Source organism: Perca fluviatilis, chromosome 3 (assembly GCF_010015445.1).
Source record: "Perca fluviatilis chromosome 3, GENO_Pfluv_1.0, whole genome shotgun sequence".
Lineage (NCBI taxonomy): Eukaryota > Metazoa > Chordata > Actinopteri > Perciformes > Percidae > Perca > Perca fluviatilis.
This window is the reverse complement of record NC_053114.1, coordinates 210,001-236,470: the sequence shown is the minus strand read 5'-3', so window position 1 is coordinate 236,470 and position 26,470 is coordinate 210,001. Positions and strand designations below refer to the sequence as shown.

Sequence of the window (26,470 nt, the reverse complement as noted above, 5' to 3'; positions counted from 1 at the left end):
TGTGGCTTGAATTCACTCAAAATATAGTTATGAAACATATTCAGTATGTGAACTTTATTGTTTCCCTGCTTCTTATGAACATTAGTTATCTGTATGTCCACTAATTCTCAAAACACATTGACATGAGACATTTGTAGAGTAAATTGTGTAGTATAGCAGTTTGGTAAAGTTAATATTGTTTTGGTAAGTGTTTTTAAGTCCGTGTGTAGCTTTGTAAAGTCAATATCCTATTACGTGTCAATGTTGGTTTGTCATCATCAGGAGTTCTGAGACCTTTTACTGCCACATTACATCATTTTGCAGTCTTTGTGACTAATGCACCAGCAAGTGCTGCATGTAATTACTGGACCCTTTGTACCTTTGTCTTCACGCTGCCTTGACATCTCAAACCACCAGTTCTACCTTTCTTTGTGGGTTTTTGTGAGCTATAAAAGTCAATATATGTGTGTCAAAGACAGAAAATTGTATTAGACAAAAGGAACAATACATTTATTTACAGTATGTTATATACAGTTAAATTATTGTACTGTGAAGTATTTTTGTCTATTCCATGCATGCACGCAAGGGTGAAATATTTCCATAGCTGTGTAATATTGCTCTGTGTCACTGATCAGTGAAAGGCAGATATCTAATATGGCTCCTCTGAGCCTGTGGCTCTTTTAACATACATCAATTATGATTTAACTGATAATGCAAATAAACAGATACAGATACAGATTTAACAATTGCATATTGCCAAGTTTGTATTTGCAGTTTTCTGTGAAAATGGATTGTAGTTGATCATACTATACTGAATGAAATAAGAATGTTTTAATCCTCAATACTTAATCACGGTCGTGGTGTTCATGGGGGAACTAGGCATGGAAACAACATGTGCAGGGAAACAGTCTAATCTAATCTTTCTATGGACAATTTAGATTCTCCAGGCCACCTCATCTCACCTGTATGTCTTTGGGCACAAAGATAGGACCAGGGTCAGCATTTACTGTATTCGCTGGACCTTGGTGTGAGGCAACGATTCTAACCAAGACACACACACACACACACACACACACACACACACACACACACAACACAAACAATTATCAGACTTACTGTTGTATTTTATTCTGTATGGGTCATTATCAAGATCATGGAATGGATCAAGCTTTGTGTCACATTCCTGTGGAGCCCGACACAAAAAACTAAATTAAGAAAATGTTTTTGTTCTTGGGAGAAGATACAAAATTACCATTTTGAGGATTAATTGCTGTGTCATCAATATAGACCAAAGCCTGTATAGGATCTACACTTTATGGTGTAGACAAGTTTCTAATTCTACACAATAATATACCTTACCTGTCAGGAGGGGGTTCATCAGACAAAGCTGTGGTCTACTCTTGAGACACAACTGCCCCACCACTTCCTAACCAGGCCAGCCAACATTCTGTATTTCTGTGACCCAGCAACATCAAAATGTCAGACCACATTTCCTGTTCTGATTTCATATCCATTAATTCTCTGTTCTACGTTTTTTCATCATTAGTGCAGCATAGCCACCCGGGCTGTTGTCTGTATATCGTCTATTATTTCCCCTCTAAATTCCCTTCATCCTGCATGAGCACAGTGGAAAACAAACAGACGCTCATTAGCATGTGTGACCCGTTGGTGGTAAACAGGCTTATTTCCACATGAGTGCAGTGTGAGAATGGATTTTAGTGGGACAGTCGAGGTAGGTGGGCCCGTCGGCTGCCTTCATGGGGACTTTAATAGGGACTTAACAAATGCAAGTGGACAGGCACAACATTCTCTGGCACAGGGAGGTCATGTTGGTACAGTGAGCACTTGTTAGAGGGTGACTCACTGTATTTGGACTCTTGGGTGGCCACTGATATTTACTTCATTTTTAATGTGCATTTTCTTTTCTCACAGTGCTAATTGTTGGATTGTGACGGATGCCGAGTGCTGTCTGCCAGAACTGAGGTAATGTGTGGCTCAAATAATGCCTCTGTGCTCTGCTCTGTGAAGTGATAAAAGCGGCCTGTAATTAGAGGAATAATCAAAACTGTCAGGGCTCTTCTATTGTTTACTGTCTGCTTCTCTCACAGCATCACAAGCTGCTGGACCTCCACATCCTCAGACTGGGCCTCGGACCTCAAAAGATCATTTCAACTGGACCTGACTGTGTATCAAACAAACGTGAAAGTCAGTGTGGTGAGATAAGTTATTTTGAAATCCCCACATATGAGGGATGACACTCTTTCCCTATATATTCAGCTTACAAGACTACAGTATGACTTGTTTGTCTCTTTTTTGTGGTTTTTAGGTTAGTAGTTGAAATCCCTGTTGAGCTCCATAGTTCAGACAAAGCATTTGTCGGAGTCTATCTACTGCAACCTCCCACAACAACATCATTAATATTTTAAACCATGTCTTCAAAAGGAAAACATTAATATTTTCATTGTTTTCATAAAATTTAAATTTTGAGTTTTACCCCTCCCTCTTCTATTTGATTTTACTGTAAAATCGCAGTTGGGTCCGCTGACCTCGAGATGGCAGCATTTCAGAGGAAACCCAGAGCCAAATGTTTTGCATGATTTGCTACCAAAATGCAAAAGACATGACTACGTGATGATTTTCTGTGATACAACCTGATATTACAAGCAGGGTTCTAAATTAGCACCGTTTACCAGCCAAATGCTGGTGAAATATGCAAGTGGCTGGTAGATTTGCTTCACTCACCAGCCAAAAAACCCAATGGTAATCTATTGAATGGCTGGTAATATTTGAACATTCATTAGCCATTTGGCTGGTAGACGAAAAAGTTAATTTTGAAGCCTGATTACAAGGCAAGGGGCTTATGAACAATGCGATGATATGTGATTTTATTAGTTAGATGAAGTATAGGCTAGACCTATAGGCTACATTAAACAAAGTTAAATTGCCTTATTATATCATATCATAATGATTAGATTACAATTAAGCAGACATAACACAGGAACTCTAGCCCCCGAAAAGCAATAGGATATGAAGACGCAAGTGATATTTGTAGACATGTATGACAGGCTTACAACATTATATGCACATAAAGACACAGCTGTGACTGCGTAGATTCCAACATGTAAGTACAGGTGGTGCAGACAGACACGATCTTTGTATGGGCAGCCCTCCGCTGCTGTGTCCTCACTGAGCAGCAAAACAACAACCCATGAAAACAACCCTGATCCTGGATCTTCGGCCCCGGATATCCTTCACACCGCGTCGTAAACGGAGTCGCTACGGCGGTGACCACAGAGGAGAAGGAAGGTTCTGAGGTCTCACTCTGTCTACATTTTCGACCTGTTATCGTGATGTGGACCTTACGAAGAAGTGGGCCCTGCACAAATGAAGGCATTAGTCAATTGGAAAGTAGGCCTATGTTTGTTTATAGGCTACTGGTAGCTTAATGGCGGTCCAGTTTATAACCCCTGCCTCGTGTCTGGTTTGAATGTACAAGGAAAGTTGTCGTTGTGAAATTGACTTTTGGTGCAAATGATAAAGTTATGGCATGCGGTGTCCTCTTGTTAATATAGAGTAGAGTTTACTCTGTTAACGACACTAAAACACACCGAGATAAAAGTGACCTTCTTGTGAGTACCAGACCAGTCACTATGGTAACTGCTCTCCGCTAAACTGCAGTAAGAGCGACGCCCACTTTCACAGACTGGAAGGCGGGGCAGAAGGGCAGAAGCTCGAGTGAATCATCTTGTGAAACAGAGACGATCTGTGCGCAGAGCGCCGTGTGTTTACAGCGAACACGACAGACTGCAGACTGGTCGAAGGAGACTGTGTGTGTACCTGCACGTTAATCTGTTTAACTCCGGTACCCGTTCAGCTGTCTATCGACGGAGGGCACTAGGTAACCAAAGGACTTGACTTGACCCGGAGCAATAAGGTCAAATACTCCATTTCCCGCCGATATGAAGGTGAATTCCTCCTACCAAAACAACGCGGTGTGTTTGTGTGCATGATGAGCGTCTGAGGAGGAGGAGGAGGAGGAGGAGAAGAAGAAGGAGGCTGCGGTCTGAAACTAGATGTTCTCCTGGATATATCGAAACTAACGTCGTGTCGTTCACTCAAGGAAGCTGCGCATTGATTTGTCATGTTACTGTATGTCCTAGACAGGCTCTTTCCATCCTAATTTGAACGGGGGGTTGGCCCGATTTCTGCCTCCCGAGAATCCTCCAGCAGCGGGACATTGAATGTTTTTCCTCCAGGTATGGAGTGTGAAGATGCGGATTACAGAGGAATCCCCGCCGCTAGTTTAACCGCATTTGTTTCATTATACACATCAATGCAAGGTTATTTTTTGCAGGAATAAAAACGAACTATGAGTACATTTCTAGCCAGAGGAATAAATTGGTGATTTGGAGTACGATTGGACTTCCATTAGGAAACGTGAGAAAGCTACCCTGCTAGCCTGTTTGGAGTAGCTATTAGCTCCATTAGCTGGCTAACTGCTAAAAGGTGCTGATTGGAGATTTAAAAGCGTTTTAATAATTCTGAGCAAGGTTTGCCCAAGTTTCCTCCCCTCCACATATTTATTTACAGGATTTGTGAGGATTTACACATCCAGGAATGAGGACTCGAACGGAATGGAGCCGCTTGACCTTGTTTTGGGGTCTGATGCTGGGTCTGTCGTCCTGCCTCCGGCCCGCCACCGCAGAGAGTAAGTAATGCTACTACACATTACTACACGGGGGAGACATTAGTTTTCTTCCATGCTCCAACGCTCTTCAAATATGGAAAATAAGGTTAGCTTTCATTACAGTGAGCACACCATGCTATAGGCTACATACCGTATATATAGCACAACACATTGTAAATAGAGACAACAATGTTTTTTGTGTGACAGTTTACATATTACATTTCTGTATTGTTAATAGAGAAGAAGAAATATGGCATATCACAATTCAGTTATGTGGCTATAGGTTAATAAAAGATTTGCAATAATCCTGTATGTAGGTCTTTTTATTTTATCTTAGTGGGAAAAACATTTAATATTTAATGTTGTGTTAGTAATGCAAATATATGTAGTGAACCTGGTTTTTGTGACTACAGTTGTAGATTGTAGAAAGTCTAGTTGTAATATTGTAACTTGGTTTTAAACACACCATAGACAATGAGTCAGTTTTAAGTGTGTTTGTAAATGCATTACCATCACTCAGCCAATGGAGAGTCAGTCGATAGATATAGATATATCGACTGACTCTCCATTGGCTGAGTGATGGTAATATATATACCGGTGTGTGTGTGTGTGTGTGTGTGTGTGTGTGTGTGTGTGTGTATGAATATATATATATATATTATATATATATATTATATATATATATATATATATATATATATATATATACCCACACTACATTGTCAACTCTGAGTCACAATGTGGTGAGTTAGTAATCAACCAAATGTGGACGGTATCTCGACAGAAAACAGCAAATAGAAATAGGATGTGAGAAATAAAAACGTATGTAACTAAGTTTAATTGTGCTCGTCTTCCTCTACATCCAAAACTGTGATGTATTATTTTTATACTGAAGTGAGACAAAGTACTGCAAACTGGGTGCAAACATAAGTCCGTTGTTACTGCTTGTGGCAAGAACCTTGACAAATTCAGCTCTGTATATCTAATAGACGTTTCAACACATAATAAACAAGCAACAGCAGTTGGTTGGTTGTGGTTGTACAGCCGGGCCCAGTCCATTCGGTACCAAAGGTTCAGCATACAAATCCCATATAAAGAGAGCAATAACGTTTTAGGTTTAATTTTGGACAATAAAAAAGCTTTGCCTTTTTCAGTCACATTTTATTAACTTTCAAAGGTTTCTGATAAGACAAAGTAAACCTAACCTGAGTGAACACAACACAACCATGACTGTCAATTTTGGCCACTATTTTGTGTGTAGGTGTTTTTTTTCCCCAAAAGCGTGTCCATTTTAACAATACTCCCAATCATGTATTCCCCTTTACTAAACAAACCTGAGGATACCTTGACCTTAGACAAATTCTCATGAATACCAGACTACTGCAACATCCTCGCATCAGGCAAATGATGGTAACCACAAGCCTGATGTTATAGATTTTAGTCCAGTGATCGCCGTGGAGATAGGTCTGGCAATGCAAGACTAGTCCAATGATAATCCATTGAAGTAAACCGTACTTCTTTAAAATTTTGACTGAACTTTAAAAATCCCCAATTGGTACTGCACAGATGGTTTAGTGTGTGAAAAAAATGACTTTCTAGTTACAAAATACTATATGGCATGTAAACCGTCCAATTGAATTAATTTAAAACTTCTTCAGACATTCACAATGTCTTTTTATGTGTTGCCATCTGAAATTTGTCCATGTTTCCAGTTATACTGTAAACTAGGCTTCCTGATTCATCCCATTCATCATGACATGTTGGGGAGGGGTGGGTTGGGGGACTGAACCAGGGTCTGGGTTTTAAAATAGAACAAGCCAAAGTACATTCGCAAGCAAAACAGACTATGTTCTGTTGATTGGAAAGAGTGAGGAGCTTGTGAACTGAGTGTCATGGGGTTTACTGTTAGCCCCAGCGGTTACAGGACAAACCTGGGAGAAGCAGAGAGGTTCTCCCATCGAAAATCTTGCATTTATTCTCGCTCCGGTGTGGAGCTGTCTAAAGGTTCCTTGTGTGGTTAAACTCTTAAGCATTCCTGCTGGTTTGCTGTATCAGGTGGGACTAATGAGCAGCTGGTAGGTTTTGGTTAACCAGGCTGAGTTCTGTTGCTGCAGACACAGCCTTTCAGATGAACCAAACAAGTATTATCTGTCAAGTACGATCTTTTTTGCTTCCCAGCACATTTCTTCTCACCTTGCCTTTCATGTGGAAAAGTATTTATGAATATGTTCCCCCCCCTCGGGCAATCTGTCACTATACAGGATGGGGAGTAAACAGACTTGCTGCTTGCAGTCTAGTGGCAGTGTATGAAGCACCAGCTTAGAGGGCGTATTGCTTTCTATTTCTTGTCTCATGGGAATTCTAGTGGATTTCCTCTGATTGTCTGCGGAAAGTCTGGGTGCTGCAGCCAGATGGGAAAAGGTTATCAAAAGTAAATATGTGATCTGGAGGCTCATCAAAGCTGCAGAGATAGGCTTGTGTGCTCAGCTGTTTAAAATGTGTCCGTGTGAGAGGAGAGGGAGGGGGAGTTATTAAGCCTCTACACCTGCTATCTGTATTTTCATTTAACTGAAAAACAAGATGTAAATTTAGATCAGAAACTTTTGTTTAGTATCTTCACGAGTGGGGTCAGGAGGAGTTCACAATGAAAGATGGCCATGCTGGCGTTGCAGTGAGGCCACAGAGGGTGAAGCGTTGAGGCCGTGGTGATGTAACGTCACTTGGCAGTGTGTCTTTTTACAGGCCTGGGTGTTGGGATTGTATTAACAGGTATGCAGCTCACTAAAGGCTGCTGACAGTGTGCACTGACAAGTAGATTATAGAGAAAGACATAACCGCCATACCAGCACACTGCCTGCCTTAAATCACACTAAAGGCATTTTCTAATGGCTCAGCAGAGGCCCTCACGTCCTCTCTAGGGAAGACTTAACGTCTCAGCAGTTTTGACCAAAAAGCCTACAGTCCTTAACCCTCTATTTTATGTAAGAAGCAAATTATCCCCAAATGCAAAGAAAGGTGATTGATTTGTGGCAACTTTATCATAGTTTAGCTGGGCACTGGTACACTACAAGCCACAGCTCCAATGTGCTTTGAAATTTACGTCACAAGTGGGGTTGAAAGAGGTCAACCTTAGGAGAGTATGAACATTGGGTATATTTGTTGTCTGTAGAGTTTACTGTGGTAAAACATGCTTCTTGGCAGAGATGGCAAAAGTACTCACTTCCCATTCGCATCAAGTGCAACGTACAGTATATTCCCATCCAATTAGATTGAATTCGGTAAAAATAATAACGGTAACTCCAGTGAAATTATTTGAAACTTGTTAGTGAGGACTAGATTAGGACTGTATTTAAAGCTGATTCTGGTTTCCAACTTTGCCCCAGGTGTGTCTGTTAAAACACGGACGGAGACTACTTCTCTCTTTTGATGCTTTAATAAGATCAAGCAACGTGTAACCTAGCTAACAGGTGACCACAAACAACCAAATCACTAGCTAACTTACTTTAAGTTTGCAAGAAATATAGACCAATACAACAACAGACTTAAATGAACTGACAACATAAGTTATACGACTTACAGTTCTCAAGGACGCACACACACCATCTCAACTGATTCATCCTCTTTTCTCTCACTTTTTTCTCTGTGTGGCGCGCGCGCCCGCTCGAGGTATGAGGTGCGTGTCCGCGCTATTTTCCGACGTGCACTCACAATCCCTCCTGATAGACGACCTTTTGTACAAAACTAAAGTAACGAGCCAATTTTCTAAAATGTAAGGAGTAGAAAGAATAAACATATTAGTACAGTAACAAAGTATTTGTACTTCGTTATTTCCCATCTCTGCTTCTTGGAAAAAGAATTACAGGATAATCTTAAACTTAAAAAAAAAAAGCCAGTTTACTAACTTTATTTGCACAAATGGGCAATGAAGGGATGTGTGTAGATCTGCCCTTTTTGTCTGTTTGTGTCTGTTGCTTCTTTCTATAGGTATTTATTGATGTTCTTGAAAAGGATCAGGGAGTGTACTAGTTTGAGCAAAGTGGAAGATTTGTGAGTTGGCTTTGTTATCGGATAATTTAGGGAAGCCTCTTCTTTTTACCATGTGATACCACTGCTGGATTTCAATTTCTTAAGCACAATGGGTCTAAAATGTAGCATGGACTGTAAGGAGTTTTAATTTGAAGGTGTTCACATCCAGTTGATTAACAATGTATAAACTAGACTTGGTTTAAAATCATCGATATTCCGATTTAAATCAATTTTCATTTGAATGATCCAAAGTCGATTCATAAAATCCAAGATCCTTGTCTGTATCATGAAACTAGAAGACCTAATGAATCCATTGGTACCAATGTCATGCTAGCTTGTAAGGAAGGGGGTTAAATAAAACTTAGGCTACATTTTGGCGAATGAAAACCTGGCACGGCCATTTTTAAAAGGGGTCCCCCGTCACCTCAAGATATCTGAATGAAATGGCACTCAAAACTCATTGTCTGTAGAGTCTGTAGAGCTAAACTTTGTGTGTTGATGTGAAATTAAAAGTACATTAATATAACTGCTTAAATGTAAACATGAATACTTTTAAGAATGCAGCAGGTTAGAGGGATCCCTTTCATTTCCAAGCTAAATTGGTATTGTGACGGAAATGTTCCTAACCTAATTGATATTGAATCGAAAATAAAATTGAATCGGGAAATTAGCCATGTTTCTATCTAATTGTCAAATGAACTTTTAAAATGTGGCAAAAAAGAGAATGTGAATTAGAAGTTGACGTTAGGCATGGTTGTAGATTTCAAACCGGCTTGCTAAATCAAAGAGTTTAGAAGCTAAGTTCTTTGGCTAAATGGAGAGAGGGAGGTCTGTTCAGGAATGTGTTGCCATTGGGCATGTTTTGATTGTCCTGGCATTTCAATTAGTATTGGTCATGTTGCATGCTGTCCGAAGACGAAGAAATGCCATTATACACAGCAAGGGCTATGCAAAAACCACGGTGGAAACCGCATCAGTCATGTGAGTTACATGTTCGCTACATCACAACTTATTCAGCAAAGCTTTTTCCATCTCCCATTTTGTGCATGAACTCTTTTTCGAAAAAGGCAAAAACCACCTCAAGCGAGAGCTAAAACTTTTTGACAAATTTGAGGAAGTTTTTTTTTTTATTTTGCCGTTTCCATCAAAAAATTTTAATGGGATACTTCAAAATGTGCATAAAAATACATTGATGGAAACAGCTATTGACGTTACTCAGCCCTAGTAAAAGCTGATAATCCCTAAATACTAGAGGTGTGAGTCTTCACTGATCTTTCGATTCGATTACGATTATTTTTTTTTCTTTTTTTTTTCTTATTCTTTATTTATAAAGGACAACACACATTAATCAACATTTCTGTAAATGTGCCAGTGTTAGCCAGCCGGCTAATTTTCAACTGTAGTCCTTTTGGCCAGATGATGTTAGACCAGAGCAACCGGAAGAAAGAAAACATTAGTACATGTTAAATTATACAAACATAAGTCAACAAGACACAACACAGACAGCTAGAGCATCAGAGAAGCTATCCCTGTTTGCCATGCAGAGCCACAAGAAGCAGCAAAGCACCAGCATATCTAAACATCAAACAGCATTCACGTCAGCGATTCAATTTGATTCGATATCTCGATGCATCATGATGCGTCAAATACATGTTTCTATTAAAGCCATGTAGGATATTTAATTCATAGCTTTTCAAGCTTCAAAAACCAAACCTTCTGCAGTGCTCTAATACTAAATAAATTGGATACATAAAACTACAGCACTGAGCACATGGCACTTCCTGAATGTGCAAAACATAACAGAATATGTAAACAGAAATGTTGTTAGGCCTATATTAAATTGTAAACAGAAATAATCGATTATGAGCCTGCCGATTATCGATGCAGCATTGTCCATGTCCACGATTCGATGCATCAATTATTTGATTAATTTCAACACCTCTACTAAATACACAGTCCCCCAATTGAAGTTAAAGTGTTCATATTATGCTTTTTAGCTTTTCCCCTGTCCTTTATTGTGTTATATATATTTTTTGTGCATGTTATAGGTTTACAAAGTGAAAAAGCCCAAAGTCCCCCCCAAAGGGACTTACCATCTCCAACAGAAAACCATGTTCACCAACTGCTCCAAACAGCTCTATTGTAGTCCAACCTTTACTTCAGAGACCAACGTGGTCACTTTGAAACACACGTTATAATGCTCGCCTAGCTGCTAGCGTAGCACGCCCTCATACTCTGCTTCTGACTGGCTAGTAGTCCTTACCTAGCTACTGTCAGGGCACGCCCTCATACTCTGCTTCTGACTGGCTAGTAGTCCTTACCTAGGTACTGTCAGGGCACACCCTCATACTCTGCTTCTGACTGGCTAGTAGTCCTTACCTAGGTACTGTCAGGGCACGCCCTCATACTCTGCTTCTGACTGGCTAGTAGTCCTTACCTAGCTACTGAGCATGTGCGACTCCCAACAAAGATTGAACAGAAGAGAGAGGTCTCACTCTGTAGCTGAAAGAGAAAGCTCAACACACAGGGTGAAAAGAGGAGCGGCAGCAATGTGCAGTACAACAAAAATACAGTGTTTTGAAAATGAAACCATGTAAACCTATTCTGATATAATCTCTAAATACAATTATGAACCCGAAAATGAGCAGAATATGAGCCCTTTAACATTAACTCGAATGAAACCCGCGTCAGCTATTTGGTTCTTCATTCATTTGCAGTCATAGACAATGTTTTTAGATATGAGCATATGTTTTTGAGTTTTTTTGTTGTTGACTACAGCAAAACATTTTACATCCTTTATATTTTAAATATTCTGATCTAATAGTAAATTATTACTGATTGTTAACTCTTAAAATCAGAACGTGTGTGTGTGTGTGTGTAGCTGGTTGTGATAATAAATATTAGAATAGAATAATTTCTGTTGCCAACCAGAACGATTCAGTGTGTTCTTTTGGAAATTAAACATTGTTCCACCTCAGTAGCAGTGTGGTTATCCTGAAGAAACGCTACATTTTGGGGAGCTACAGATTTTGGTATCAGCAATACTGTCTTATAATATTCTGCATTGAGACATTTATTATCAACAGTTTGTACACTTCTCTTGAACTTGTCTTTCTACTCTTTAAACTTTGATAATGATGCATACAGCATACTTGATCGCCTACTTAAAAACAAAACGTGCATGTATTATGACAGTTTATTACATATTATACTGTAACTTATTTTCTTAGATTATACATTGATTATAGTATGGGAATATGTATAGCTGGCAGCACATTGCTTTAGTTTTGGCCTTTAGGGCAATCCTTAGATTAAAAAAAACAACAATTACATGTATTTACACCAGTTAAACCTGCAACACCAGCCCTAATATTTAATTATAAAATGTAATAAAGAAAACAATTTGTTTGCTGGTTGTGCATCGTCTTTCCCAGACCTCTCTGCGTCACATTCATACAGTAAAACTTTATAGACCAGCATTAAAGTAGTAGTGTGACAACCTGGTAGCTGGTTGGTGTGAGTTTTCCGTGACTCACTGCCCTGCATCGTTTCAAGTCTAAATCCTCCTCACAGTGATGTGTGATAATGGCCTCCATGTTTCTGTGGGTGCTGCTGTAGGGCTTCAGGCCAAGTATTGTTTAGAGCATAGCACACAGGTGGGAGTAAAAGTTGGAAATGCAAATACTCCATCTACCATCACCGATCATCACCATCGTGCCTTACCAAACTTTGTTTGATGCAGGTTTGGATTCAGAGCAGTGCCTTTTTATACTTTTGCTTTGTACTTACTTTTGTACTTTGTACTGGTTCAAAGTATTTTTGTTTGGCTAAATAGAATCAGAGTCTACTGACAGTAATTATCAAAGTACTACTCATGGTTAAAAACAAATGTAAACAAAACTATTTTACACTGAACATAAGATTTAGGTAGGGGGCGCTACACTGCACTTACAACTGCTCTTTTTAATCTTTGCTAGGAGCATGGTTCTATATTTCCACAACAATGGCAATTGTCAGATTGCTGATTTCATACATTCATGGTCCCCAGAGGATAAATACGATTGACTTTGTTAACTCCCTGACTTTTGCTTTCGGGGCCACCGTGAGGTCGACATCTGTGATTTTGAGTGAAATGTCTTCACAACTTATTTAGTACAGAGATTCATGGATGAATTGTTATAACTGGTGACTTTTCATTGAGCCAATACTTTGGTTTCTCACTAAAAACCTGCAAACCTAATGACATTCCCATCAGCCTCAGCACATGTTAGCATGCTAATGAGCTGAAATAACATAGTGAACATGGTACACATTGTACCTGCTAAACACCAGCATGTTAGCATTTTCATTGTGAGCATTTTAGCATGGTGACATTGGTATGTCCTCACATGCGCCTACTACATTGGCTGTCAGAGTACTTAAAATTCATTTTGTCCTGTTTGTTTAACACGTTTTGTCACATCTACTGTATTTCATTAACCAAGACTGTGTAATTTTTTTTTTTTTTATGGATGTCTTTCATAGTAGAATAGTATCTATGCATGCACATGTTGTTGTGTTATGAGGTGGACACAAAAACAATAATAGCCTGACGGCAGAGCAATGTAAACTGTATGCACTATTAACCTGAGTTTGAATAGAACCTGACTCAAGTATTTCCTTTGTCACGCCATGTTAAGATGACATTGGAAATGAGAACTACAAGGGAAACATGTTTAGTCAACAAGAGCACAGCTCAAGTGTACGGTCATTATTGAAACACATCTCTTTATAAATGTCACTATTTCAGAAATGGAGAATATTATTTTGTTAATGTGTGTAAATGAATGATTAAATCAATCCATGGCCAGTTAGCTCAGTGGGTAGAGCAGGCACACATATGCAGAGGTATAATCCTCGATGCAGAAGGTCCAGGGTTCGGATCTGACCTGTGATGGTTTTCCTGCATGTCTTCCACCCTCTCTCTCCCCCTTTCATAGCTCAGCTTTCTTATCTAATAAAGGCAGAAATGCCCCACCCCCTCCCGAAAAAAAAAAATAATAATAATTAAAAAAAAAATATATATATTATATATATATATTTTTTTAAAAACAATATATATATATATATATATATATATATATATATATATATATATACAATATACAAAACAATATATATATATATATATATATATATTTTGCTGCTTAGCTTAAAAAGAAGTTTTATTTAAGCCAATGCCCTAATATATTGATGATGGTATTATTATCCATGTCAAGAGCATCAAATGAAATGATACAGCAAAGAAATATATTAGAACAGAGCAAATGAGGTGTTGGGTATTAACGTTACTGTTGAATGAAATGGATTACAGCCCCTCACCCTGTCCTTTTTGTTTCCCTCCCACAGTCTGTGGTCCCAGCATCGACATTGGGAACGACATTGCTGAATTCAGGCGTCTAGAGAACTGCACAGTGGTGGAGGGCTACTTGCAGATCCTCCTAATCGGTGACAAAAACAACAACAACATCAACCAGGAAGTGTTCCGCTCCCTCAGCTTCCCCAAGCTGACGGTGATCACAGACTACCTGCTGCTGTTCCGAGTGTCCGGCCTGGACAGTCTGAGCACGCTCTTTCCCAACCTCACAGTCATACGCGGGCGCAACCTCTTCTACAACTACGCCCTTGTGATCTTCGAGATGACCAGCCTTAAGGACATTGGCCTGTACAACCTGAGGAACATCACCCGCGGCGCCATCCGCATTGAGAAGAACCCCGAGCTCTGCTACCTGGACTCCGTAGACTGGTCGCTCATCCTGGACGCAGAGTTCAACAATTACATCGCTGGCAACAAGCAGTCCAAGGAGTGCAGCGACGTTTGTCCAGGCATCATGGAGAACAACCCTCAGTGCAGAAAGACCATGTTCAACGACAACTACAACTACCGCTGCTGGAACTCCAATCACTGCCAGAAAGGTAAGCTGACTGCCACACATGATCGCTCGTCAGGGATCGAAATTGCAAATAGATCAGGCAGTCTAGCCTTTGGCCTGAGTTGTGTAGATGTGAATTTGGGAGTGTAATGAACGGCTCTGTGCCTACAGCTATGGCCTGCTACCTGTCACTTTAACTGCCTTAGCTGTTGTTTTGGCCGTGGGGAAGAAGAAAAGCAGGGGGATGTTGTTTTGCATGATTGACTTGACTGCAGATCTTTGCTGTAATATATCTCAGGTTTTTATCCAAGTTACAGAAAGATGAAGAAAGAGATAAACAGAGGTATCAGGGGAGGCTGCATTTTTTGCCCCAGCCCATGTCGTCGTTGAGCGAGGTTTTCTGAAGTTGAGCAACTACTGGCTGTCAAATGTCAACGACTGTTTACTTAAAAAAACTTGTATTTTAGGGTGGTTACCTGTAGGAAAAGCTCACATACACAGGTGTCGTGTGGCACTTATTTGGTTCGATGCAAGTTCAATTCAAATGTTTTCATCTGCCTAACTGAATTAAAAGAGTAAATGCTCCTGAGTTTAATTAAACTACTCCAGGCACCATGAGTGTGAACTCTCCCTTTGATTTTGTGTTTACGACTGCAGCGTTTTAGATGACTTGTTTTGCTGCTGCATTTCAGACAATGTGTTTTGTGTGTGTGTGTGTGTGTGTGTGTGTGTGTGTGTGCGTGTGCGTGTGTGTCTGTGTCTGGCTGAATTGTTTCCCTGGTGACTGGCGCCTTGCTGCAGACTCAGCATGTTGATGTTTTCAGTCTTGTGACATGGAACTGTCGCAGGACTGGCCTGGATCGCATGCATGCACATACACACAGAGACACACACTCGCTGTCACCATCACACACTCCAAGCACAGGCAGAGATGCAGGCACGCACACATGCAAACAGACAAATCACAGAGATGCAAATCCTGTATGCCTGACATACACACATACGCCTGGCCTGCTTTGTGGGTGGTTTGAGAGGCTGAGTGTGGGCGTGCTGGAAAAGAAACCAGGAGGTGGAATACGTTAGAGGAAGACATGTTGGATAGATGGGGGGAGGGGGTGTCAGGTGGAGGAGCAGAACTCTGTGCTGTTTATCATTTCTCTAGTTAGCAACAAAACACTATAGAGAGTCCACAATAAAAGGCCTCTCCTTTCCCAATTGTCTGTGTTTATATGAATGGACATTAGAGCATTGAAAAAAAGGTTTTATCCAATAACACCCATTATCACAGATAATTAAGCCATTCATCATATGAATTGTGGCCCAGTGACTCATAAGCCCTATCTACAGTTGTGTCTTGCCATGCGAGAAGGCCACCCGTCTTCCCTCCTGCCACGCCATCAACTTAACAACAACCAGCAGCTGTGTTGCTTTGACAAATAACTTCACAATTTCTATTAAGTTTGTTCATTCATGTGTGCATTATCTCTGTCTGTTTGTATGATATTTATATTGTGAGACTAGGTATTGTTTGGGATTTTATCTGAATGTTATGATGATAAGATTGATGAAATATTGTCATTAAGACATTTTGTGTATCTCTCTCTCTCTCTCACTCTCTCTCTCTCTCTCTCTCAATATGTGGTAAGGAGGGTTAGAAGTGTAACGGAGACATTCCAGGGCCATCTTTCTGTCTCCACTCTGTTGAGACTACTGTTGTTTTTCAGAGGGTTGGGGCTGTGAAGGACAGACAACATATTTTGATATTAATTTTAAATAACCAACAACTAAATGCCTTAGCTAGTAGTCCTTTTTTGTCACTTGTGCTAGTGAGAAAGCTGCTGCTACTAATGTTTCTCTCACTACTGACCCAACTACTAAACAATCTGCTGCTGCCTGCTACTAACTACTTTAATTATTACCACTACTTACTACTACTACTACTACTACAACAATTACTACTGGTACTGCTTAGTCTACCACTGCTTCTACTAAAACCACTGTTAACACTACTGCAAGTACTAGTGCCACATTGTTCTTGTGTGCAGCTGTATAATGTCAGAGCCCAACAGACACATCTACGCACACAGACCTCAGCTCCACTAGACTCTTGACTAACTGGTGTCCGTTAGTTGCGTATGTAGGAAAAACACATTAGCCTCTTTAATATTATTTTGTTGTTGTTTGTATAAGTTTGTATTCTGTAATTGTGTTCTTTATTTGGACAACAGGAAAGAGTACGAAAACAAACGAAACAGGAGGGACAAAATTCAGAACTCTCAGGAGAATGAATGAAGACTCCGCTATCCTTGGACATAGGAGTCCAGATAATTTCACCACACTTGCCCCAAAGGCCCACGGTTGCAGTTTGTGCCCCGGGGCCATGTCTCTAGAACCTGACTAACTGGGCAGATGAGACACTTTTAGGCATGACTGATGTGTTTGTGTTCAGTTGGCATCTTCCTATCCAAGAGGTCGAGATGTTTTGTTAAGTCAGTTTAAGTAGACTAAATATAGAAGAAGTGACTGACCCTGTAAAGATGTATAAGCAGTCAACCAGGCTCCTGAGGCAGTGTGTCAGCCAGGGCAAATGGACTATCATTTGCTGCTGCCTTAACACAGCATTGATCTCAAACAACCAGAGCAGTACTGCTCTCACTGCAGAGACTGCATTGTTGTGCTATTTATTAGGCAGTTTATTGGAGAAGTCTGGTGGTAGTAAAACCAGGCTTCATTAAAAAGAGGAAGGCCAATAGCTGGACAGTGTGTCACTAATAACATAACATGCAGCAGTAAAAATAGCAAAGCCTGATGCTGCTATACTTGGAATCTTGTCTGTTTGCTTGATTTTGTACCAGTATCAGCAAAAACAACTCCAACTCCAAGACCAAATTATGATGATTTTTATTTGACTCTTCTGATAACGCCCTGTATCAAGTTACAGTGATCTTATCTGGGATCTATTGTTCGAATGTGTGCCTTGCTCACAGGCCTTCTGCTGTGCTGGCATGAGATTTATCTGTGAGGCATATTTATTTCCAGACCCGGTCATTCACCCGATCAATAAATGATGGAAGGGAAAAATGCAAGCCCTGTTTTCATTGAGTTAACATAAAGGACATTCTTTCAGCTGGAACTCATTCATAAAACTGTTAGGAGGAAAAAAAAGTTCAAAGCCTGTTTCCTTCTCTGGGAAAGTGGCGTGTTTTTTAGTCGTGGTGGTGGGGGCTACATTCTCCCATGTTTACTTCCCTCATTTGTTTTTTTGGAATCTGGTTTGGGTGTTTTGTCTCGTTCATAACTCATAGGCTTCACCTAGAGAAGAGCCATGTCCGTGCATGCTGGGAAACAATCTCTCTCTCTCTCTCTCTCTCTCTCTCTCTCTCTCTCTCTCTCTCTCTCTCTCTCTCTGAAACAAACAAACCCACACACACACTCTCTCATTCAACAGCATGGGGGATGTTTTTCCGGTGCTTTGTATGGTCTGAGGAGATGAAAGCACATCATTAAAGTACAAAGTAGGTCTTCAGGGATTTACTGGAAGGAATTTTTGTCTTTTGTTAACCCCTGGCTGAAGGGATTACTCATTAAACTAAAAAGATTGTCTTGAAGGTTGATGCTAGATTAATTTACTGTACATGACAAGTCAAAGGAAAAAAAGGCTTCTTTGGGTGAGCAAGTACGGGCTGGGATAAAGTATTTTCTGCGGTTTTTGCAGGAATCAGTAGAGGGCATAAATCATGTTATTTGCTAACAAAACAGGATCTCCATAAAGTTTAACTTTTTGGATGTCAAAACAGTGATCTGTGCTGACTCAAGGTTCTTGATCACAATGAATGGTCCAGTAGATTTATATTTCTGACAGAAAGCCCTACTAGGTACTCTGGTTCACTGCAAATCACAATAGTGACACGCTTAGTGCTTAATCACTTTTATTCAGCATACAAGAAAATAAACAACATTGTTTCTGCTTGAAATCTGACAGACAAATCATCTGGGTAGATATATTGGCCGATATTAGCTCATTGCAGATATAGCCATATGGTGTAGCCTATACTTTGGCTAATAAGTAACAAGAAATTGCAGTGCAGACTAGGGATAGACCGATTATCAGCTCTGGCCTATTATTGGGCTGTTTTTTTGGCAGTTTGCAGATTATCTGTATTGGTGTTTTATTTGACCGATAAAGTTAATGAATTAAAAAGTGTTGTACTTTGTCTTGGCTCCAGCTCTGTGTCTGTCCCTCTGCTTCGGTTTCACTCCCCACTGGGTCTGACTAATGCCCCCCCCCACACACACACACACACAACACTATCTGACTCTCTTTTACTGGGGATTATGTTGAAAGTTTCATTTATTAAATAATTGCTTAAAGCATTTAAACAAAGTTTTGTGTTGGAGTTTGTAACATTCCAAAATCTTAATTTTGACTTAAATTGCTAATATTATGCTTATTTTCAGGTTCATAATTGTATTTAGAGGTTAAACCAGAATAGGTTTACATGGTTTAATAAAAAAAACAAAAAACATATTTATAGTTATAACATACGTGGTTCGATTCCAGCTGAGGACCTTTGTTGCATTGTATATGTCTCTTTGTCCGGTGTGTGTTGATTGGGTAAATCGGGAATAAAGTCTTCCAACAAATCTCAGCATATCAGATTGTCTGTTTACACCTTTTAGCACTGTGATATTTGAATTAAAATGTTGTACACGTTGCTGTGGCATCAGTGAAATTGTGCTTTAGCGGAGATGCAGAAAACACACTTTTAGCTGTCTAGCAGGTCTGTGTGTGTAAAAGAGAGCTAAAGGAAGTCTCTCAAAAGTGAGTATGTATCTTCACTGATCTCCCGATTCGATTACGATTATCATGTCAGCGATTCAATTCGATATCTCGACACATCATGATGCGTCAAATACATGTTTCTATTAAAGCCATGTAGGATATTTAATTCATAGCTTTTCAAGCTTCAAAAACCAAACATTCTGCAGTGCTCTAATACTAAATAAATTGGATACATAAAACTACAGCACTGAGCACAAGCACTTTCTGAATGTGCAAAACATACCAGAATATGTAAACAGAAAGGTTGTTAGGCCTACATTAAATTGTAAACCGAAATAATCGATTAGGAGCCGGCCCGATTTTCGATGCCACATTGTCCATGTCCACAATTAGATGCATCGATTATTTGATTAATTTCAACACCTCTAGTGAGTAAGTGAGTTTTGGACTGAGTCCCATTTTTAAACTTATATTTTGTTAACGTGAACTAGCTGTTTTTCAGTTTCTTCCTCACTGATATTTTTGGTGTTTTCAGTAGTGTAACTATCTCTGCTGTTATTGACCTGGAATGTGTCTGCTCTCTCCCAGCATGTTTGAGATGACGTAGCTGTGATGAATATGGAATGTGTTAAGGCATTGATTTGGGCTATATAAAGTGTTGGGTTGTCTTTAGAGTATGGGACTAAGACATTGTTCCGTTGATTAACTTGTTACAATGTTTCCAGAACCAGACACCCTTTCAGTGATCCTTATTTCAACTACACTTCTCCCTGCACTTTTTAAAATATAACCAAAAGTCCGCTACTGTATATTCTCCCTCATCATTTTTCTGTTTTCTTCTGTGAGTGACTCAGCTGTGGTGAGGGTCTAATATCAGTTGTAAGTGGAGTGCACAGTGACCACAACATTAGAGCAAAGCGATGGCAGCTGCATTACCACATATTCAAATTGGTCTCTGTTCTTTGCTGCTGTGAGCACATTAGCTTTGAATATGCTGCCTGCATAACAGAGCAAACTGAATCCTTGTTCATAAAGCTACTATTTGTCCCTGGGACTTTGTGGGTAGATTATGAACTAATAAACTACAGCTTGTCTCCGGGTGTTGTCATGACACTGAAAATTGAATACAATACTTATTACTCTGATATAGTTTCAACTGGGGTAGCACCATTCACAAAGGCCCTGTGGTAGTTGCCAATCTTTAGAAAGCTATTCTTAGAAGAAAGAAAACCGTAAAGTGTGTGAGGGGAGAAGGGAACTACGGCTTGTGTGTGTGTGTGTGTGTGTGTGTGTGTGTGTGTGTGTGTGTTAGCTCATTCATAAAATGAGTTTTGATGCTGTTTAACATTTTTTCTCCCAGCAATAACTACAGAGGATAGAGAAAGAACATCTTACATCTAGATTTGCTGGTGTGTTTCTAGCAACTGCCATGTGTATCCATGGACGTCATGATATAGCCTATCAAACAGAATTGTAGACTGTGTTACAAAGGTCAGTTTTACTATTTAACCAACAAAACTAGCCAGACATCTATTTGCATAATAAGTACAATTTTAAATTGGTTGACATGGGTATTGGAAGAGTGAAGGAGAGAAAAGAGTGAGTGAGAAAAGGAATAGCTGATTTTTGTGATGTACCGAGGCAGTGAGTGGTGATTGATACACAGCAGTTTGGTGCCAAAGCTTTGTTGTTCAGTTCCACATGATTCAAACCATCAGACTTAAGGCCCAGACACACCGACCAGAGTGTCGGACTGATCAGTCTCCCCGAGTTGGTCCAAAAAGTGCCTCAGAACACGCCAAAGAGACGAGATGTAATACGTCTCCATAACAGCAGGTGGCGCTAATCGGTATTGTCGGCCAAAAATGAAACCGGCAGCTGATTGGACGAACGCGTCACGTGGTTCTGGTTTATCCGGAAATTCAAAGCCAGACTGTCATGGCAGCTCGTTCAGAATACGATCTCATATTGGACTAAAATAGTTTCTAACATTTGAAGAGAGAAATGGGCCATGCAGTTGCTGAATCTGTCTTCATTTCAGATCAACAACTCTAGTCACGCTCATCCCGCTCCTCGTTTCCAGGTCAGCACTCGACCAATCAGATGGGTCATTTGAGTCCGACTGCCGGCAGTGCCTGCCCCGCCGATTTATACATGTCAAATCGGCCAAAATGAAGGCCGACGGCCCCTCAGATGGACGACGGCCAAGGGGGTAAGCTTCGCTTCAGAACTCGAACCTCCTATGGCGCCATTTTGTTGCTACCTGGCCATCACCTCCCGTTAGCATTCCACTGACTAGCATTCATTTTGGCGCCACTTGACAGCGAATAACTTTACATCTGAAGCGTTTAAAGACTCTATTTGTCCGTTGTTTAGTTCTAAAGAAACACGACAATGTATAAAAGGCTCCATTACCTTGTAGCTCACGTTATGGCTCCGTAGCAGACACTTTTATAAAAATAGGCTAACGATTGTGTCACATAGTAGAGGAATTACCGTATAGTACAGGATAAGCTTGCAGGCAGTTTCGACTTACGTGAGCTGTTTAGGATTAATTACTAATGTTAACTAGCATTTTAGTTAGCAATAATTAGCCTGTGCCCATGTTATCTCCTTACATATACCTACTCTCTCCTTCTCTGTAAGATTGGGAATGATTGAGATTTCTCTCGGCACAGCTACCAGAAGACTTCACACTTTCAGACAGGTTGCCCACGTCACATTTACGCTGTCTTTCTCAGTTGGAGGCTGCGCAGTAAAGCAAGAGATCACCGGAAAAGTGCTTCCAATAGCCTTCACTGGTCTCCGTCCAGAGACACGGGCTCTGTTGGTCCATTATATACTGTCTATGACGACGGCACAGAACACACCGAACAGACTCGAGTCACGACCTCTCCAGACTGTCAGACGGCCGATTATCGGCTTGGTTTGTCTCTGGCTTTAGTTTAAATCAGGTGACAAAAGTATTTCAATAAGTTCAGATATTGTTTCTCTGTATGTGTGTTTTAAAGTGAAGTGGCTTGTGCAATGCTGGAATTGGTCTATAAAGCTAATGCACAGCTCTACCTCCTAACGCATATATTGCATAACAACAAAAACCTGCAACATACAGTTGAGGAGTAATATACATACAGCCCATGTTACTCGTGGTGTATACATAAGGCAGCAGGGTGGAGCTTAGAGGTGTTTTTGATCAGAGTAAATTAAAATGAGAGGAGCCCAGCTATAGCATAGAGGTCAAGTTATTCAGACAGTCTGACTTGTGTGACCCAGCGCTTAGGGCTTAAGTAAGCCCGGTGACTACTAGTTCCTGCTAATGTCTGTCTAATCTCTGCTATGATTAGCTCCATGCCATCATGTACGTACACACACACACACACACACACACACACACACACACACACACACACACACACACACACACACACACACACAAGTCAAGGGATTGATGGAGCTTGCCTGAAAGTGATTGAGAATACTCTATCTTCCCTAAACTTCCCTCTACTGATGAATACGTCACTAAGGACCAATGTAAGAGACATTTAATAGTGTTTCTGCTTTTGGTAAATTGCCTTAAAATGCAATACACTTACCATCCACATATTTGCCTTCATTTTTACTAAAACAAATACTTGAATTACTGAATACATCAGGTTACTGTCTACAGTGTTGTGTTTCCTTTCCATTCGTGACAGAGCTTTGGGTTGCCAGCTAATAGCCACTCAAGATGTATATATTTAACAGACAATAGCATATAAAATGTTAGCATGCATTTTTGACTCAATGTATCTTGGGGTTGCTCCCCGTGATATCATGCTAAGAGCTGAAGGAGCTAACAGATAAATACATAATTTTTCTTGAATAATCACTTAATCATATGGTCTGTAAAATAGCAGAAAACAGCAAAAAATTATCATCACATTCTTCCAAGAGTCCAAGATGATGTCTTCAAATTAGGGATGCACCGAATATTCGGCCACCGAAAATGGCCCAAAAGGGCATTTTCGGTTTTCGGCCGAAATACTTTTATCACCGAAACAATACGGCCGAAAATGTTGTGATGACGCAAACAGAAACCGCGACCTGCACGTGTGTCAGTACCCGATCCACCTGCAAAGCGTCTCCTAGGCAACGAGGTTGAGACGGACCACGGAGTGAAAACAATGAAAAGTGCTCTTAGAGTCTGTCAGCACACGTTTCACTGAGATCTATTCGGATCCTCTGCACTTCATCGCGACTGGACTTGATCCGCGTTATAAAGACCATTACTTGGATGTGGAAATAAAGCAGGGCGCACGAGAAATGATCCAGGTCGCGATGGATGCGGAGAACCGCGTGGAGACGGAGCGCGCACGGAGCAGCGCCCAGCGCAGGAGATCAGAGCGCAGAAAAAGACTCGTCTCTCTGCACCAGATGAGGGGCATGCACCCTCGTTGTCTGATATGTTCAGTGAAATCCTGCAAGAAAGTGCCTCAAATAATTATAATAACAATAGGTAAGCTATTCTGTTCTTAGGCTACTATATACTGTATGTGACAATCAGATTGTAGCCATATTTCTGCTAGATAGAAACTTTAATATTAATTTATACAATTGCAATGCCTTGATTTTAGTAAAGTTAGTACACAGTCATAGCCATAAATGCAATGGTACTAATAATTGGCTTAATTTCTTTCGGGGTTTCGGTTTTCGTTCTTGGTTTCCTCTTTTCGGTTTTCGGTTTCGGCCAAGAATTTTCATTTCGGTGCATCACTACTTCAAATGTATTGTTTTGTCCAACCAACAGTCTAAAACCTAAACACATTCTGTGTTACAATGATATAAATCAGAGTGAAGGAGTACATCCTCACATTTGAGAAGTGGGAGCCAGGTGTTTGTCAAGTTTTGCTTCAAAAATGGCTTTTAATCAAACAATTAATTGATTATCAAAATAGTTGTCTATTGATTTTCTTTTGTCTGTCGACCAAAAGCGTGTTTTACAGTAACCGCAGCCCAGCTGGTGTGCGCATATGTGACGTTATGAAATCGCCGTAACTATTTATACCTGCGCTGGTGGTTGCGACACTAGCTGCAGTCTTCTCCTGAACATAGGTGGCGCTAATGAGGAAAGGCTACTGACGTTGCTCTTTCTATGGACTAGAAGAAGTAGAAAAAGGAAAACAACAGCAGAACTGGCAGCAGCATAGAGAGCCGAAGTCCCGCCTTTCTACTTCCGGTCCATGGGACCTTAATTCAGAAAAAATATGAACGAGAGTCAATGGAGCGATAATACTTTTTTGATCCCGTTTGAATTGAGCCATGGATTACAAATATGATGTTCGTCAATTTAAAACATTATTTTTCAACCAAAGTTTATTGTTAAACTGTTGAAGTATAAGACTGCTGAAAATTACCGGGGACGTAACGTTACTCAAATGAGCAGAGGATCTCGCTTGTTCTTTTGCTTATCTGCTGAAAACACTTGACTGAATAAAACACATCAGGTGAGATAACCTTACATGTTGTTTAACAGAGCTAAGCTAGCTAGCTAGCGAGCAAGCCGAGCATCAAGCTAGGTGAGGTAGATTGTGTGAGACGGTAGATATAGTTCACTGAGCGGTTTCACACTAAACTAAGTGGTACTACGACAAACCTACGGCTAACTGAGACTTTCTTTCGGTTGAAAAATGATCTTTTAAATTGACGAATATCATGTGTGTAATCCATGGCTCAATTCAAACGGGATCAAAAAATAAGTGGCCTCTCCCCGTTCTCTACTGTTCATATTTTTTCCGAGTTAAGGTCCCATGAGGTCCACCGGAAGGGGCGTGACTTCGGCTCTCTATTGATGTCAATGCTTCGATTTGATTGGATGATCTACTTGGTGGGGTTTCATTCACCATAAAAGAACTCCTCTTAACCCAGGAAGTTTACCAGAGAGACTTGCAGTCACTCTGAGAGTCCTGGCATCTGGTTGTCGGCGAACTTATTCAGGCCTCCTGTTTCTGCTTTGTCGCGTGCCTCTGGAAAAAGAAAACAGCTGTGCGCGACCTCTGCTCGCGCGCCATAAATCGGGTGCGCCGGCAGGATATTACATCATTTTGACGTCACAATGGCGCACGCCACCTTGGATGCGGCTAGTATAATTCACCTTAAGCGATTAGTCGACTTATTGTTGCAGCTCTTTTTAGGTCTTACTGTGTGACTACTCTGGAAGGTATGCAGGGGAGTGACACCTGCTAGAATTAATTATTATAAGTATGTAAGAAGGACGCATCAGTCAGTTGTAAAATGATATAACCCAATGAATCGAAAGTAAAAGAAGCAAAACATTTGTAATTCTAATTCACTCGTCAAGCCTGAAACATATTTTGATGTTAGTTGACATGGCTGTGTCTAGTCCTCTTTTTAAATAGTTCAACAACAATATAACTAGGTCATTATGTTGGCTATACTATAACTATGTGTAGTTGGTTTATCCAACCCTTTGGTTTGAATCCAGGCTTTGAAACAGCCAGTCGCATCTTCTTGTATAAGTCATATTTTGGTTAAATGATCAGTGAGAAAACTGACCCACTCTTCTTATAAGCAATCAGTAAAATGTCATAGTTACACTTGATAGCATTTGTGAAGAAACTTACTTTTGGGGTATTCTGGTCCTTTGGGAGTTTTATTAACAGTTGTATTGTTTTCACCGACAGCAGATATACTAAAAGCAATTTATTGGTCGTCAAAACTAAAATCACAACATGATGATGGACAACTAGTCATGCACCCCATACCCTGAGCCAGAACCCGGAGGCTGTCAGAGCTGGTAATTACAGGGACTGCTTTGTAACATCCATGACTACTTTTAGTGAACAGTCACACCCATCCCTGGAATTCCTGGAAGAGAACATTACTGCTTTGGCTGTGTTGAAGTGCTTACTGTAATTATGTGGCCTTTAATTGTGCTTTGTTAACACCGTCGGATTGGGATGCGCTGTGACCAGGGACTGAGATGAATCTCTTGTTTGTGGATTTGAGGCTGGTTGGAATAGTTTGTGTTTTGTTATAAAGGCTCATTTGATTTTTCATCATTTTACTCTGCCAGGATCACAGTAG

At 40.4% G+C, this 26,470-nt stretch overlaps 1 protein-coding gene across 2 annotated transcripts in view; it reads left to right on the top strand.

Moving 5' to 3' along the window:
- The first annotated feature begins 2,876 nt into the window (after positions 1-2,876).
- Positions 2,877-26,470, top strand: part of igf1rb (insulin-like growth factor 1b receptor) — a 60,298-nt gene continuing 36,704 nt past the window's right edge. Inside the window, exons 1-2 of one of the 2 annotated variants that reach the window (XM_039794339.1) lie at positions 2,877-4,687; positions 14,081-14,647. In XM_039794339.1, the coding sequence (XP_039650273.1) occupies positions 4,597-4,687; positions 14,081-14,647 (658 nt within the window). In that variant the 5' untranslated portion in view covers positions 2,877-4,596. The remainder of the gene's footprint in view (positions 4,688-14,080; positions 14,648-26,470) is intronic. The other variant, XM_039794338.1, reaches the window with a different exon arrangement.